This window comes from Diuraphis noxia, unplaced genomic scaffold (genome assembly GCF_037042655.1).
Source record: "Diuraphis noxia isolate RWA-SAM2 unplaced genomic scaffold, SU_Dnox_SAM2 contig0003, whole genome shotgun sequence".
In the NCBI taxonomy this organism is placed as follows: domain Eukaryota; kingdom Metazoa; phylum Arthropoda; class Insecta; order Hemiptera; family Aphididae; genus Diuraphis; species Diuraphis noxia.
The window spans coordinates 21,251,375-21,269,108 of record NW_028301713.1 but is presented as its reverse complement, the minus strand read 5'-3'; the positions used below and the strand labels follow the sequence as shown (position 1 = coordinate 21,269,108).

Genomic DNA, 17,734 nt, shown 5'->3' with positions numbered 1-17,734 from the left:
CTCCCGGCAAACAGTTCCTTTAAAATTCAGTTCCAGCTAAACACATACAATTACTTAACTTTTTACAATTTGTTTACTTATTACTGATCCTTTTTGTATTGTCTTGAAAAATTCTTTCAAACTTAACATAACTGTCCGTCTCCTTGGTTCAACCAGACATACTCTGCATAGATCAAAATTTTCACTATATAAGAGAATTTAACGTAGGGCATTGATTTACTGTAGAAGTTCAGCAACTGGGAAACTTTAATGATTCCTATAACTTTTGCAATTTATTATAGAATTTAGATTGCGCTGGAAAATTTTTTCAAACTTATGTTTCTGTCTTACTTAGTTTCCAATAAACAAATCCTGCACACATAGAATTAGTCACTGAATGATATCTTATTACTCCCGGCAAACGGTTCCTTTAAAAATTCATTGCCACCTAATCACATAGAATTACTAATGTTTAAGTTATCTGTTTACTTATAATAGATTCCTCTATATTGTCTTGGAAATTCTATCAAAATTTATGTTTCTGTCTTCCTTAGGTTCCAATAAACAAACCCTGCACACATAGAATTTGTTACTGAATGATATCATATTACTCCCGGCAAACGGTTCCTTTAAAAATGCAGTTCCAGCGAAACACATACAATTACTTAACTTTTTACAATTTGTTTACTTATTACCGTTCATTTTTGTATTGTCTTGAAAAAATTCTTTCAAACTTAACATAACTGTCCGTCTCCTTGGTTCAACTAGACATACTCTGCATAGATCAAAATTTTCACTGTATAAGAGCATTTAACTCAGGGCAAAGATTTACTGTAGAAATTCAGCAATATCATCTTGATCGTCGTCGTCATTTCACTCACTGTCACCTGGAAGTATGGTTAGAGTTATTGGTTCGATCATGGTGTCTTGAATAATTTCTTTTTTGCTGTCTTCTATTTGAATTTCTTGTGCATGACGGACGCATTTCTTCCAATCATCTATTGTCATTGTATCTAATGCTTCATGTGTTAGAGGTTCAATGTCAACCATTTTAATGTGTTGTTTTTTTTCGCCACTTCGCCCTTCACCTGAGCCCAAATTAACTCTTTCGGGTTATATTTTCAATGGTAAGGTGGTAGACGGATTACCTCATGACCCTTTTCCAACGTGATTTCATCCAGCTCGTATTTTTTTTCTCGTGGCTTTAGGTACTTTACTGCTTGACAAAGTTCCGGTAATGTTTCTAATGGATGAAATTTAACGTTTTTATCTGTTAACCATTGTTGGACGTTGCTTTTCACCAATTACTTTTTGGGTATGATGCTTTGAGGGTAGAATGATATGGTGCATTGTCCATTACAATAACGGATGGCTCTTCAAGGTTATTCAGCAATTGAATAAACTACTGCTTGAACACTTCACCATTAATTTAGCCGTTGTAATCGATTGTATTTCTGCTGTTACTATGAAACACCAATTTCGACCCTTCAATGAACCTGTAACGAGCACATCCTGCGTGACATACAATAAGCCGACCCCCTTTACCAGTTGGTACCTTTAGACCCATCGAAGGTTAGTTTTTATTTAATAAACATTTAATAATTTTTAATGTTGTGCAAATTATAAACTCTATAAACTATTCCTTTGAAAAACCTGACCGTCATCAAATGTCATTGAACTCAAATATAGGCGTTAGTGAGGGATCACTACAACATCATGAAGAGTACCGTTCCTCATGCATATATCTTTTCCCTCATCATTGAAGAGATGACAGTCCTTTGCAAAAAAATAATAATAAAAATAATATTATTAAACATGTATTCTTATTATTAAATAAGTGAATAACATATTAATGTATTTAAATTTGATATACCTATATAGAAGTGGGTAATGCTGTTCATGTTTGACAAACACATATTATGTTCGCTTGTTAAAATATCTTAGTGTGAAGGCTTTTGATATTTCTTCTCCTGTCCAATGTACCTGTTTTTCTTCTTCATCAAAAGATCTAATTGATTTAGAGTAAATATTGTTGACAAGTATAATTTTGCTTTACTTTATATAGCAATAGTTTTATTTTGAGTGAGAGTTGTTATTAACTTTGAAGAAGATTTTTGTGATTGTGTGAGAGCTGAATTTAAAGTTTTCAAACGTTTTTGAAGAATTTTCATGCCATGTCTGAGATTTTCATTTATTCTTTTATAATCAAAATCTAAGTTTTTGTATGATAAAAGTTCAATTTTCAGTTTTTCATTCTCACTTTTTAAATTTTGATGTTTTTTATATAACTTGTCAAACATAATTTTATAATTTGGTTCCAAAGTTTGATCATTTTCAGTGAAAGCTTCATCAAACATACCTAACTATGGATGTGGTTTGTTCTGTGTTAAGAGAAGTAGCAATTAACTGATCATGAGACTGTAACAAAAATAATTAATAATTAATTTCCTACCTTTACACCTAACTTAAGGTTTATGAAAAAAAAAAATACTTCTACTATTCATAAATACAAAATTGGCAAACTATTATTATGTAACAATATAATAATAGGTATAATACCTCTTTTATTGATTTTGCTTCTATTCTACTTGCGTTCTAAAGCAGATTGTGATGTAATAGAAAAACAAGTTGGTAAGTTCAGCGTGTGGTATAGAACCAGGTTTTAACCTTCTGACAGGTTTACTACCCATAAGTTCAGATTTTAGATCACGAACAAAGTCTTTCGATTTAAAATGTTTGGAACAAATGTAAGATTTGCTGGGATTCCAGGCGTCTTACCGTTTCCATTTTTGCGTCCATATTTTCTGGACATCAAGTTCTTTTAGAAACCTAAAAATTATAGTGTAATTAACTAACAAAATAAAATAAACACAAATGGATATGTTAATATTTATATACATAATTTGTGTAAATAGCTAGGTATTTTAATTTATATTTATTTAAAATGATTTTTAACTTTTTTATTAATTTTATGTATTTTAAATAGTTGTTAACTTTTTTTTATAATATTTTGTACGTAGTTCTTATAATGTCTGGTTAGTGTCTGATAACACTAACCGGCAAAATTGCATGTGATAACCAATAGAATTCTATCGGTTAGTCTTAACTGAACATTGTAAAAACTATGTACAAAATATTATAAAAAATAGTATCATTAATGTTATAAAAATTAATGAAATAGGTACCTGTGAAACGAAATATCAGTCATTCTATTTTTTTTTTGTTTTTCCTGAATACAAATCGCATGTCGCAACAGCACAATTACAACAACCACCTCTTGCACTCATTATTATTACAGTTGTGTATATAAAAACTGAAAAATATTTTTGGAAAAAACCCTCGCAATAACTTTAAAAATGACTGCTAGTGAGCATACACAAAACGCAAAACACGACATGAACCACATCAGTGTTCCAGCAGTGACGTCAAGATCATATTTCCCCCAATCCCATTTTTTTCATAAATTCTGAAGTGAGACAACCTGTATATTCTATTAACCTTGACAATAAACAAGTTTTTCACACATTGAATATTTTACTGAGTTACATCATATTACTCCTTCCAAACGGTTTCTTTAAAAATTCAGTGCCTGTTAAATACATACAATTACTAAGGTTTTAACAATTTGTTGACTTATAATAGATTTAATTGTATTGCGCTGGAAATTTTTTTCAAATTTGATGTTTCTGTCCTTCTTAGGTTCCTGCACACAGAATTTGTTACTGAGTGATATCATATTACTCCTGGCAAATGGTTTCTTTAAAAATTCAGTGCCAGCTAAACACTTACAATTACCAAAACTTTAACAATTTTTTTACTTAATTCAGAATCTTTTGTCTTGTCTTGAAAAATTCTTTCAAACTTAACGTTTCTGCCCCTCTTTGGTTCTAACAGACGTATTTTGCATAGATCAAAATGTTCACTGTATAAGAGCATTTGACTCATGGCAAACAGGCCTCTTAGGCAAACAGGCCTCTTAGAAGTTCAGCGACAGGGAAACATAAATGATTCCTGTAACTTTGGCAATTTTTTTTTACACTAAGTAGAATCATCTCCACGATTTTCTATCTTTTATAAACAGTGATAATTGTTACACAGCAATCCAAATACAAGAAAACAGAGTAGCTGAAATAAATTATGATGCTGGTTATATTATATACAATGAATCGTCTTAAACGAGATACATTTTTATTTAATATTGAACCAACCAAAATCCACAATATTTAATTGAATATGGTACTCCATACATACTACTATAAATGTTCTCTATGATTTAATTGTATTACTTCCCTTAACATTTAGGTTTTTAAACATGGTTGTACGGTAATACGGTATCCTAATTCTGACTCGGATTCCGCTAAAATCATTAATCTACTTGTTGTTAATCTACTCATTTTGATAATTGTAGGTGTACGTGTAATGGTCATTTGATAGATTACAATAGATTGTTATTGCTTGTTCGTTATCACTTATAATTATTGTTTTAGAATCTTAGCAAAGTAATAAATAATGACTGTATTAATTTTTATTTATAATTCTTTTTTTTTGTTTTGGTCTCATTTGTTCATATTTTGAAACTATAAAAATATTTTTTAATCTTCTTAATAGTATGTAAGTTATTGAGAATGTATGTCTAAATATTATATCAATTGTAATAAAAATGTAACTTATATTATTTTAGTTTTTCAGTACAAATTATAAGGGAATGCCATCTATTAAAATATTTAGATTAGATTTCATATTTCTTGATGAAAACTGTTATATGGCTCCTAACTAAGTAGGTTAATGTTTTTTAATATAATGTTCATAAAAAATGTTGTTTACTAGAAAATTTTATTATTAATTTATTTTTAAGTTTTTTTTTTTTTTTTTTGTTAAATTTACTTGCAAAAAATGTTAGTTTAAGAATATTTAATGTAATTGATGCAAAAAAATAAATTTTAAAATTGTATTCCTTGTTTTTTTATTCTTATAAGTTTATCCCCATATTATTAATTACAATTTATGTACTTATTGTATAATTTCATATAAAATGATTATTTTTGTTTGTTTGTAATAAAACTAACTACCCGGTTAATTGTGTCAAGGCAGCTGCACAGTCTTGTGAAGAAATGTGTGAGATTTAATGGGCAATTGTTTTGTATAAAATGTTGTAGGAACTTAAAAGCTTTAACACAAGTATTCTCGGTCTGTGCCTTTGATCATAGTATCATTGAAATAGAAAGTTGAAAGTAAATGTATAATTAGTCGTTTTAAATCAAACTAGGCCATCATAATAAGAAAAAAAAATTATTGTAATTATTATAATGCATTCAAGTGTTCAATAATAAATTGAAATATTACAATAATTTGTATAAAATGTCCATTTTTAAATTCCTTCAATAGAAAAAACTAAATTAATAAACAAAGAAAAATGTATCATCATTATTTAGTAAAAGTAATATACAGTAACTAATGTCATTTTCTTTAGTTTACCGACAATATTCAAGATAATAAATAATTACATTAATTTTGATCTTGGATATAACTGGTTTTTGTAATTTGGTATTAAGCAAATAATTTAGTAAATCCTTACTGACAGTATTTAAATATTAATAATAGTATTCATCATGATTTTACTATCAGTATTACCAATAATATTGTATTTTTCATTCATAATATTTTCGTCAAAAATCAATTATTTAAATCTTTTGGTGTCTTAAATACTAATATTTATTGTTAAGTTATTTTTCTACATGTAATTCAGAGATTTGACTTTTTAAGCTGATTATTGCATTGGATAGAATACCAACATTCAAATATAACGTTTAGGAAAACTAAATGAAAATAAAAAAATTCCTAAGTATTATAATTTCTCAAACTTGTTTTATCGCGTACCACTTAGTAAAATATCAATCAGTCGCGTACCACTGATGATTAAAAATATCGACAATATCAACAGTTATACCTATACGACATATTATTTTTTGACGTATTTTCCGTGAAATCTAACCTAAAATCTTTATTATCTGAATATTAAAAAAAAAACACAATATTGTAAAATCATCGCTACGCTAAGAATCTAATATTTGTTTTTAATTTTCCACTCTATCACCATGCAGCCTTCCACGTACCACCATGGAGTCTTTCGCGTACCACTAGTGGTACGCGTACCACAGTTAGAGAACCGCTGATTTAGACCTTAAATGATTAATGTAGACAATCAAAATTGAAAATAGTCAAATCATGGTATGAGAATTTTGTAACTTGCTTTACCGGTCGATCAAAAATTAACTGAATACTAAACTTCAAAATAACTATAGACATATCTGGTTATTCTATCATTATAATTAATTATATTTTAATAAAATACAAATATTAAAAATGGTTTTTCTTAATGATGTCATTTAAACTAAGACTTAGTTTAAAATAATTACAAAGAAATATCAGTCGTATCATGAATGTTATCAATAGGAGTAAAAATTGTTTTATAAAATGAATCTATACAACTATCAGGTATTGCTCGTGATGGTGAAATTAGAGTAAAACCACTTTGTGTTCCAATCGCCAACCAACGAAAAGAATTAAAATTCTGATTCCAAGATAACTGTTAAAAATAAAAATAAACTATTAAATATTATACTTTAATACAAAACATTAGGAATATAATGTTTACCTTGGTTATATTGTCAAGAGGGTATCTTAACAAAGGTTTGCTGGCGTCTGGGTCGTTGGGTGCATTTTCATTGAAAAGAAACTAACAGAACAAGCACATAAAATATTTTTGGTTTAGAGGAACTAAAATGCATAATTTAATATTATTACTTACAAGTTTAGATTCAAGTCCAAATGTTTTAATGGTTTCTTTAAAACGGTAACCATCAGAATACTCTTGAGGATTATCATTTGGTAATAATGGTCTTACCATCAATTGAAGTGTTGTCTAAAATAAAAGATAAATATCAACTATCATAGACTATTGATCAAGGTGATGTATTTATTCTAAGTTAAATATGATATATTCATAAATGTTTTCTATATAGTTTAAGATTGAATTAGTTTCCTAATCAAAGTAGCACCTTCAAGTGTAACGGTATCTATATTTGAAATGTGGAAAAATATTTTTTCAAAGTAGAAATAAATTAATTTACTATAAAAATAAATACTATTTAACTTTAAGTAACTTACTGAGTTTCCTTTTCTTATATTATTGGTTTCTGATAGAAACACCTTTTCATAAATAGTTCCATTTTCATTTCCAGTTGCTATGACATTCATCCAATTCGAAGTAGATACAGACTAAAATATTTTGTACAATTTACTGATCTACATTTATTAAAAAAAATTGTTAACAAACCCAATGAGTACTCTTTTGAGAAAAAGTAGGACCATAAAAATCTTCTTCATCAATGTTTTTTTGTAAATCTCCAGACTTCCCTGCATTATCTTGATCACAATACGTACTTGAGTTATCGGATTTATATGATTCGTCATCACTACTCATATTGGATTCATTAAGAGTTTTGTTTTCATCAGCCTCATCACAATTTATTTTTTTATCATTCTTCAATATATCACAGTCACCGAGTATCTTATTTCTATTAGTTACACTTTTTAGAACATATAACTCGGGATTATAACCCTCAACATCATTGTCACAGTTTGAAAAATTAATAGTACGAACTTTTGAAAATACAGGACTATAAAATAATATGATAAATCAGTCAATAAATATTTTTAATATTACTATGCAACCAACTAACTTACTTAACAACTTTACTACAATATACCAATGTGTAACACTGTTGAAGCCAAGTACAGTCTGATGGACAATAAGATCGCTTTTGAAAGATTGGGTTTTCAGTAGACTTCAAATCCCATAGAGTTACATTGCCATCGGTTGCTGAAGTAGCCAATATTGTAGTATTAAAATAATTCATGGAAAGACCTTAAAAGTAATTCACATTATAAGAAAGTAAATTATTTTAAAAACTATATAATAAGCTTACCGGTAATACTACTTCTACTTGCTATGAAAGTATGGCTTGGATAAAGTATATCATTATCTAAGAATATTGACTTGAAATTTATATGAAAAACACTCACGACACCATTTGAATATCCACAAATAAGAGTTCTGAAAAATTATGTTAAAACTTTAATAGCATTGTAAGAAAAAATTTAAGGATGTATTGCCAGAAGATTTAAAATACAGTAAATGAAGTAAGCATTATACACCACTCCTGTATCCTACCATACCTCAAGTATATAATATTTCTCTCAGTTTTAACACCTTGATTGTAAAATTAATAACTAAATATTCTTAATTACAGCAAAATAGAATGAAATAGAATCTTATGACTATTACTACAACAGTTATCAAAGTTTAAACAATTTAATTATCAGAGGGTGATATTAAAAAAAACCGGTTGGGGCATACATTATTTAATCAGTATCATCAATACAGAAATACACAGTAGTAAAATATTAGCATGTGATTTAAATTGTTATTTTTAGTTGAACTTTTTACCAAATGTTTAATTATATTCATTAAACTTCTTCAACAATATATTTTTGGATATTGAAAAATAAATTTAGGTATCGATATCATCTATGCATATAACTCACTAAATAATGATTAGTAAGTAGTAAATTAATTGTTTTTAAAATAATTATATAATATAACAATGCTTTGAAATATAGTTGCTTGAACTATAATTAAAAATGTATATTGATTATTGATATATTGTACGATATATTACAATTTATTATTATTGATACTTAAATTTCAGAGAGAAAAAAAATAGGATATCAATATCGTCAAATCAAAATATTTATATTGTTGAAGAAGCCTAATATTCATTTAATGAATATTATGAAGAGTTTATAAGAAATTAAGAAAACTGTTGTTCTTACTTGAATGGTGAAACTGCCTGCCAACAAACTTTTGTACATTGTACACCACCATCAATCCATTCACATTCAAAATTTCTTGCTACTATATGTTTCGCTTTGTAAATGTAAAACCTAAATAGATTCATTGAATATCATTAGTTTTTATTTTATTAATACATTTGTTATCCATTTAAAGCAATACATTTCTAATATATCATCCACAAAAGGCATAGCAAACACAGGGCAATCTCCACAAGATGTACTCAATGCCAACAATCCCATTTTCTGGGGGGGTTCATAAGCTCCAGAAGGGCACCATGCCATATCCCAGACAGCACCATAATCATGAGCCACACCATATGACATATGTGGCGTAGTTGAGGCAGATTCAGAACTGAGAGAAATGTTGAATTATTTATAAGTCAATAATATTAAACAATATCATCAATATTATATTATTAATTAGAAAATATAATTATAATAAGCTTTAATAGATTTAAAAATAAAAATCCACTTAACAAAGCTTACATAACATTTGTTAATGAATCAAATCTCCATAACTGCACAAGAGACGGATATTCATAGATTTCCATCTCTTTATGTTCTAGATCTGGTTTAGGATGGCATGATATTGCCAGATACTGTGTTTGAACTTCTTTTGGAACAGGACACCATGACATAGCCCAATTAGGACCGCCAGTAAACAGCCAATGCATACCTATAAAATAAATGTAAGGTTATTTAAAAATATAGTAAGCATACCTATCGGCTATAAATAATATACCATTGACATAAACAGACTTGAAAAGATCAACATGAATTTGTTCATCATTTGATGTAAATATCTTACAAGATTGTTGAATGGAGGGTATATACTTTAATGCTTCATCATTAGTTAAGAGCAAAACATCAGGATTAAAATCTTTGTGACAAACATCCTTCCAAAATGTTTTTGTGAAGCTACAAAATAAAAAAAATTTAAATGTTTCTAATAAATAAATATAAAGTAATTACTTATTAAGTTATAATTGATCTTACAAATTATAATAATTCAATAAAGGCTTTAAGTATATATTTCTGTGTACTTCATATGTATCTGTTTAAAAACACCAATGGCATAATATTAAATTAATATATTATAATGAAATGTTTGAACCAACAAAAATTAGAACTTACTTTTTGTATAATGGTCTAAACTATCTTTTTTTTTATTTAAAACAATATCATGTATCTTCATAATATGATCAATCATGTCATTGACACTTATTGTAACAAAATTACATAAACGACACATAAAATCCTATAAAAACAATAGTTAAAAAAAATGTATTTATTTATAATAAGTGAAAAATAAATAACTTACATAATATTCAGTAATATATTTAGTATCTGGATGAAAACTTAACACGTTTGGAGGCCTTTTTTTACGACGCATTTTGAAATATTTTTTTGACTAAAAAAATAAGATAAAATTAGTGGTATTTACAATTATTTATTATTATTTGCTTAATACATAATTAATGTTATTACTATTTAGAAAAATTTAACTTCAACTCACTTTATTATTCATGGTGATATCATTGTCATTTTCTATGTAATTCATACCTTTACAACTTTTCATTTTGTGAGTTATTAATGATGATGGTTTAACTTTATTTCCACAGTCTTCACACCTAGTTAAAAATTGATCAATGTCCTGAAAAAAAACATGTATTGATTTATTTAAAGGGAGCAAGTGTTGGGTATTTGACACATGCAAAACCTTGCATATTATTAAGCATTGCCATTTTTAAGGTATTAAATAAAATTGGAATTTTAAAAAAATCATCAAAAGACAGTTAAGTTGAAGACAGGACTTAAATGATTGAAAATTTAAAAATTCGTCCCTTCTTTCAGCATCTAAAAATTAAATTATATTAAAATAGACTAATATTCAGATAATTTGTATATGATAGAACTGTTACCAGTAATAATATTACAATTATTTAATAATATGACTTACATTAGGAGTTTTATTGCAAAATATTACATGGCTTGCAAATCCTGAAATACTTTTCTTAACAGTTTTACAATCTTCACAACATAATTTTACTGACCGTTTACGAACGGCACTAAAAGGTATGAATTGTTTTAATTTATTTAATATGGCATCATAGTTTTCTAAATCCTAATTCAAAAAAAAATATGTATATATATATGAAAGATTAAAATAATATTATTTTCCATTTAATAAACTATACTTACAAGTATTTCTTCTCCATCAATCCAACATAAATTAAAATGTTTAGAATAGTGATGAGTACGATACTCAATGAAAGTCATTTCTTTTTTACAACGACCACAAGTCACCTTAACATTGAACTTACGATTTTAGAAAACGCACATCTATAAATAATTATAATTATACCATTTGAAGCTTACCATTGAATCATCTCTTTCTTTTGTAATTTCTATATCAGATTTTTTATTGATATCATTTCCATTATCATTTTGGTTGAGCAGTCCCAGTTTATCCTAATATATTATAGTATAAATTATGTAATATTTATTTAACACAAAATGAATTAAGTTATCAGTTTTACCGGTCTAGATGTGCATCGTTTCACATGGCTAGCAAAACCAACTACACTTTTTTTTTCATTCTGACACCATTCACAAACAAATTTAACTTTTTTTTGGCGTGCGGCATTTTTTGGTAATTTTAGTCGTAACAAATATTGTATCGCATTCTCATCATCGAAATCCTAAACAAAAAAAGCTATTTAGTTTAATATAAAACTTGAATCTCTTTCATTATCTGCCATGGGTGTAAGGGAAATGCTTGCTACATCTACTAACGTATAGATTTTATTTGGCTTAATTTTTTATAATATCTCATATCTGAAATATATATATATATATATATATATATATATATGACAAAATACTGTTATTTGTTATTGAAAAAAAAACAAAATTAACAAAGAGAATTTAGCAGCAGCAAACTTAATATTAATAAGTAACTATAATATGATAAATTTCAGTAAAAAAAAAAAACTGAATAATCAGTAAAAATGTATAATCTAAAGAATTATTTTTTTTTGAATTATGATAAAATAAGCTATTAATTTTGCTATATTTTATAAATATATTTTTTTCACCTATATAAGTATTGTAACCTAATCTTTATACCCTAAATAACCTAATAAAGTATCTTAAAATTTAAACTTATTTATAGTAGTTTCAAAAAGAAAAATTTAAGATATTGATTAGTTCCTAATTAATAATAACTATTCATTATGCACGTGTATATCGTTAAGTGCAATATTATTTATTAGTCATTAACTTGCATTACATAATATGTTGTTTATACGAAATTGCAAGAAAAAATTACTCACTGGTTTTTCATCACCAATTATCCAGCATAAATTGTTATGTGTTGCACTATGGGTATCTTCATACTCTTTGTACGTCATACTTTTATTACAGCGACCACAAATTACCTTGATAAATAAGAAAAAATAAATAAAATTAAACATTGTAATTTTGTAAAAAAAAAAACAAAAATATACATACCATGGAATTGTTTTTAATATTGATTTCTTCGTCTTTAGGTTGGAGTAAATCAGTTTCATTAGGAGGTGGAAGTGCAAGCTAAAAAAAGAGCTTTAAAAAAATAAACCAATATCTTTGCGGATGGTTTTTATATAAAACCATGAACAATATTTTTGCCCATATAATAAACATGGATATGTTTTTACGCCGAAAGATAATACAACCAATAGAACCAAATCAAATTTGTTTCAATCTCAAGTTGGATTGATTTTTTTACAAAGTCCAATAACTACCATGATTAAGAAATCTATAAATAAAATTAATGAGGCTTGATATGCAAGTAAATTTGCTAAGATATCATTGAGTAAGTTGGTGATGTAGATTGTGTATGTATTCAAATCCCTGCTTTTCAAATATAAATTGTTTAATATCTCTCCCCCCGATATTAGAAGAAAGTAAGCTCTCGTTAGATTAATTGTAAAACAGGATCCGCTAAACAATTCTATGTTATCACAAATGCTGTGCAACACCCCACAAACACGTCTGAAATCTAGAAAACCTGGATCACAGCACCTTATTCTGACCAACTTTAATTCATCCACGGAATGACGTACTGCATAGAATAATCTTACACTCGAGAATGCTGACTTAGCCGTTAACCCTACACAACCTCTGGAGGGTTTCAAATTACCCTGTCAAGAGTGGGTATCTTTAAACCATATCAGAACCGGTCATGAAAGGTGTGGTTATTCTATGCACCAGTAGAAGCTTCGAGATAATCCTGCTTGCGATTGTGGAAATGCGGCTCAGACAATACAACACATTGTGTCAGACTGTCCTAAAAGAAAATCCAAAGGTAAAATGAGTGATTTCTTTAGACTAACAAGTGAAGCTCTTGATTGGATAGCTACCTTGGACATCAGATTGTAGAGAAAATATTGAACTACACAATAGATATTGTTATATTACCATCATTTTTAGGTAGACTATTTTTTTATATGGATTATTTTATTTTATTTTATTCTATTCTATTATTCTTATTTTATTCCATGTTACAACTTTTTATGTATATTATGTGTCAAAATATGCCATAAGATAAATAAATAAATCTCTATGTATAGATAGCATAAGCCCTAGTACCTTAATGTATTAAAAAAAAAAGTTCCAACAACTTTTAATCAACTTGCTAGATTGAGCCACACAGTGTCAAATTATTTACACTACTAATTTCTCAAATTTTCTACTGACCTCCAGCCGAAAAATATATCCATGTTAATAAAATTACATAAATAAAAGTGGAGTATACATTTGTACAATTGTATAATCGAAAAAATGATTACCTTTTGTTCTATGGCACATTTTTTTACATGAGAAGCAAAGCCCAACACACTTTTTTTCAAATCTTTACACCATTCACACATAAATTTTTTTTTGACAACAGAGTTTGGTAAAAATTCACGGAGTAAAACAACTATTTTTTTCTCATTTAAATAATCCTAAAAAATAAATTTTCTTTAATTATTTATCATAATATACGTATTTACAATACAAATTACATATATTTAAATATTAAAAATAACATCTTAACATACCAATTTTTCTTCACCTTCTAACCAACATAAATTATAGTGAGTATGTCTATGTTTATTTATGTACTCTTCATAAATCATACTTTCTCCACAACGACCACATGACACCTAAACATCAATAACAAATAGAATAACTGAATAACATATTTGAATGTATTACTGAATATATTTTGGTTTCGCTTTATGTTATACACAAGTAAATATTGGAATATAAGTATGTGATAACTAAAAACAATAATTGAAAAATAATAGTTTGAAAATATAAATACATATGCTTTTTAATTCAATTAATTTTAAAACTATTTATAAATCAAAATACACTATCAGGTTATTAAAATTAATAATAATTATGTTTCTTTTCTAAATTTAGAATAAGAAAATATATTTTACCATTCAATTAATTTGTTAAAACACACAACTTTTATTATTATCTTTAAATATGTCTATACTTGTTAATGAACTGAAAATGTAAGTACTTGTAAAATAGTCGATTGTCCATGTATCATACCCTATACAAAGAAAATATCACTCAAGACATTTTGAAAATGTTATTATTAATTTAATACTAAGGTATTTCAACAAAATAAATATAAAAAATTTACACAAATAATAATTAAGAAAATTGATTTTTTAATAACAGTGTGACTTGAGCCTAGTATTCTAAATGGATCGGATTGACGTTATAGTTTTTAATATTTGATTTTGTATTAGTTCCAGTTGATAATAATTAGAATTTAAGTGTACCACTCATTTAAGAGGATTAAAATTACCAAATTTGTTTTTGACAAAAAAATATAAAAGTTCAATAGACTTCATGCGTGTCATTGCTGGCTGTTGTTCATTTTTTTATTATCTTATTGCAATAACTATGTCATGATTGAAAATGCAAGTACTATGCTAGTAGTATGTAGTGCTGTACCTATGCTACAGATAAGTAATGAATGCAAGTCATAAACACCAAACAACAAAAAAAAGTATAGAGGACATTATTATAAACTCTTGATTTTACCTATAATTTCATTTTTTTAAGCTTAAAATATTTATTTATATTTTATTATAAACATAAATTTAAAACCAATATTATTTTATTCATATTTGCATAAGGTGTGTTAAAGTCAAGATATTGATATAAATTAAGACTGGGTATATAATTTATATTTAAAAAAAAAAAACATACGTTAATTTAATAACTTACCATAGAGTCATTATTATGAGTAGTTGATGATGTACTTTGATTTACACAAGACTCGTTCAGAATTTCATTATTTACACTCAACACTTTCACCGGCTATAAAAGAAAATTAATTTTCAAACGTTAATATAACACAAAAAGATTTTTAAGTGTATACATTTTATACCATAGAACTATTTATAGTTGACAAATTTTTAATCGTAAAAGATACAAAAATTAAAAAATTAAGAAATATAGGAAAAAAAACTAAATTTGTATATTTTGCTATTAATTAGGAATATAAAATTTTATAACACAACTGTTATAATTTTCCAATTACAAATCAACATCAAAAATCCAACGGCTACAAAAAAAAGTAGCACAATTATACATGGTATCGTTATATTCCATGCTAACGTCCTTGATCATGAAATTAGAAAACAATAAATGTAAATTTGTTATATTAATATAACACTCTTCAATGAACATAGTACCTATACCAATATATATATAAAAACTTGTATAATATAACAACTTATTAATGTTTTTTATATAATAAATATAGTGAAGGCATTTTTAGGTTAAATGATTATTATTTAGTATTCATAAATAAATACTCTACATAAAAAAAGGTTTTACAGAGAATTTGTAATTAAATAATTTGAGGTATAATTTGTTTAATTTATAAGTATATATTATTAAGTAACAGACAACAAACTGTATCATTATATATTACATAATTTTTAGATGTAAATTTCTATTAATTATTTTTATACAAGGGGTCCATACATATAAACACCACCAAAACAGAAACTATATATTCCAACACTGAAAAACTAAACCAAAAATTAAATTAAAGTATACAAATATTATAAATAAAAAAAGATAGGTTTCAAATTAAATAATTTTTATTAATTTTTACAATTATTTAAATGTAAATTTAATATTTATATTAATAAACAATTATTATTGATCTGAATTAGTAATTAAATATTAGAACCTAGGTGTGCCATAAAATATGGTGTAATAGCAAGTGACAAATTTAATTTTAAATTCTTTTGTTTTTTCTTTTATTTACCTATAAATAATGATACTATTGGAAATAGTTTGAAAGTCTATTCACAAGTAATAAAAATTACCTACTTGTTAAATTATCTAGTAAATAGAGCTATTATATAAGTACTGAGGTACTTACATTTTGTTTACATTTTGTTATATGATTGGAAAATCCAGATATTGTCAATTTAACAGTATCGCACCATTCACATATAAATTTTGACTTAGTTTTAGATTTGTTAGTAGTTTTTTTTAATATTTCTTGAATTTTTGATGCGTCTGAGAAATCCTATAAAATATAAAAGTATATAAATAATTCTATATAATTTTAAAAATATTTAAATTTAAACAGTACAATTTCATCTTCTACGTCTACAATCCAACAAAGCCCATAATGAGTCTGGCGGTGTTGAGAATCATACTCCTGATATAACATTTGTTTTTCGCATTTACCACAAATCACCTAAAACAAAAAACAATTGGCAAATGTATTGTTGTAAAAGGTATTTAGTGAAATGTAATTGTTTATATTTAAAATTTTTTCTTTAATCTAGGGCCAAATTTAGATAATAGCCAATAATAATATTAATTGTATAGATTAAACTACTATTATTATAGAATAAACTATATTTGTAGGTATGTATAAATATTAAATGATACTTAAATTGCCATGCCAATTCTTTAATATAAATCATATAGTATTGCAGCATACAGAGACTAATAAGACGATAGATAAAATGTTGACCTCAATGAGAACAGTAGAAAACTAACTTTGAATAAAGAAGAAAATAATTTAATTGCCACAGGCCACTGGTTTAGTTGACGTTCGCATAATAAACCAGTTTAGTTTAAATTTTAAAAATTACAGTGGATGAAATAAATTGATTGATTCACTACACCGAGAGAATTTGTTTATAAATAATATAAACAGAACGTTAAGAGTTCAAGATAGAATGGATGCATCATTTTATTCAAAATTATCTCAAATATTATGGTAAATAATTATAGCTTATATTTACGGTAAATCAGATTTTTTTTTTTTTGAAACTAAAATATCACGAAACCCAATAATTATCGTTTAAATAATTTTAAAAGAAATTTACTCACGACAGAATCATGACTGATGATATTTGTTGACACAAAATTCGTAACCGATGTTTGATCGTAATCGACTTCATGTTTGACATCAACAATATCGCTGTCCATTACCGTTTAATCTACCAAGAATCACGGAAAAAATATTTAGATGGATATTATTATATAAAAATACAAATAACGGAAGTCATCAAACACGTCGCGAGAGTTCTTGATTTCCGAAAAATCAGACCTCTCTCGGCAGCCGCCAAACAGTATCTGCCGACAGGCCCCGGGCCCGACGGCCAACTGCCGATGTGCAGCTGCTCAGCAGCAGGCTGCCGCATGATATTACATTGTGGTAATCACAAAACAACGGTGGTAATATCACTCTTATCAGTGGTAGTGTAATGATAACAATATTGAAAAAATGAAAAACAAAGTAAAAATATTAACA

At 26.6% G+C, this 17,734-nt stretch overlaps 1 protein-coding gene, 1 long non-coding RNA gene and 2 pseudogenes across 6 annotated transcripts in view; 1 reads left to right on the top strand and 3 right to left on the bottom strand.

Annotated features, from left to right (window-relative positions):
* LOC149057029 (uncharacterized) overlaps positions 1 to 5,327 on the top strand; it is a 70,667-nt gene extending 65,340 nt beyond the window's left edge. For both annotated transcript variants that reach the window (XR_016191008.1, XR_016191007.1), the window contains exon 4: positions 4,388 to 5,327. This is a non-coding gene — a long non-coding RNA (uncharacterized LOC149057029). The remainder of the gene's footprint in view (positions 1 to 4,387) is intronic.
* LOC149057031 (uncharacterized) lies at positions 1,008 to 1,546 on the bottom strand (annotated as a pseudogene).
* LOC149057030 (uncharacterized) lies at positions 2,037 to 3,266 on the bottom strand (annotated as a pseudogene).
* Positions 5,328 to 6,288: 961 nt separating the features above from the next.
* On the bottom strand, positions 6,289 to 17,664 carry LOC107163755 (uncharacterized). Of its 4 annotated transcripts, XM_015511327.2 has the most exons (28): positions 17,311 to 17,664; positions 16,559 to 16,666; positions 16,343 to 16,492; positions 15,172 to 15,264; positions 14,453 to 14,485; positions 13,980 to 14,084; positions 13,728 to 13,883; positions 12,409 to 12,486; positions 12,231 to 12,335; positions 11,436 to 11,597; positions 11,275 to 11,367; positions 11,098 to 11,202; positions 10,856 to 11,020; positions 10,412 to 10,549; positions 10,217 to 10,306; positions 10,030 to 10,153; positions 9,892 to 9,949; positions 9,638 to 9,813; positions 9,382 to 9,571; positions 9,056 to 9,247; positions 8,875 to 8,985; positions 7,968 to 8,095; positions 7,726 to 7,906; positions 7,316 to 7,658; positions 7,147 to 7,257; positions 6,788 to 6,901; positions 6,635 to 6,715; positions 6,289 to 6,565 (listed from the first exon to the last, which is right to left on the bottom strand). In XM_015511327.2, exons 1-28 carry the CDS (start codon positions 17,407 to 17,409, stop codon positions 6,392 to 6,394), a joined length of 3,663 nt encoding a protein of 1,220 aa, XP_015366813.1. In that variant the 5' UTR covers positions 17,410 to 17,664; the 3' UTR covers positions 6,289 to 6,391. The 4 variants fall into 4 exon arrangements, with proteins under 4 accessions (XP_015366813.1, XP_015366814.1, XP_089078283.1 ...); XM_015511328.2 differs by lacking the exon at positions 14,453 to 14,485; XM_089222157.1 differs by lacking the exons at positions 9,638 to 9,813; positions 9,892 to 9,949.
* Positions 17,665 to 17,734: the final 70 nt, after the last annotated feature.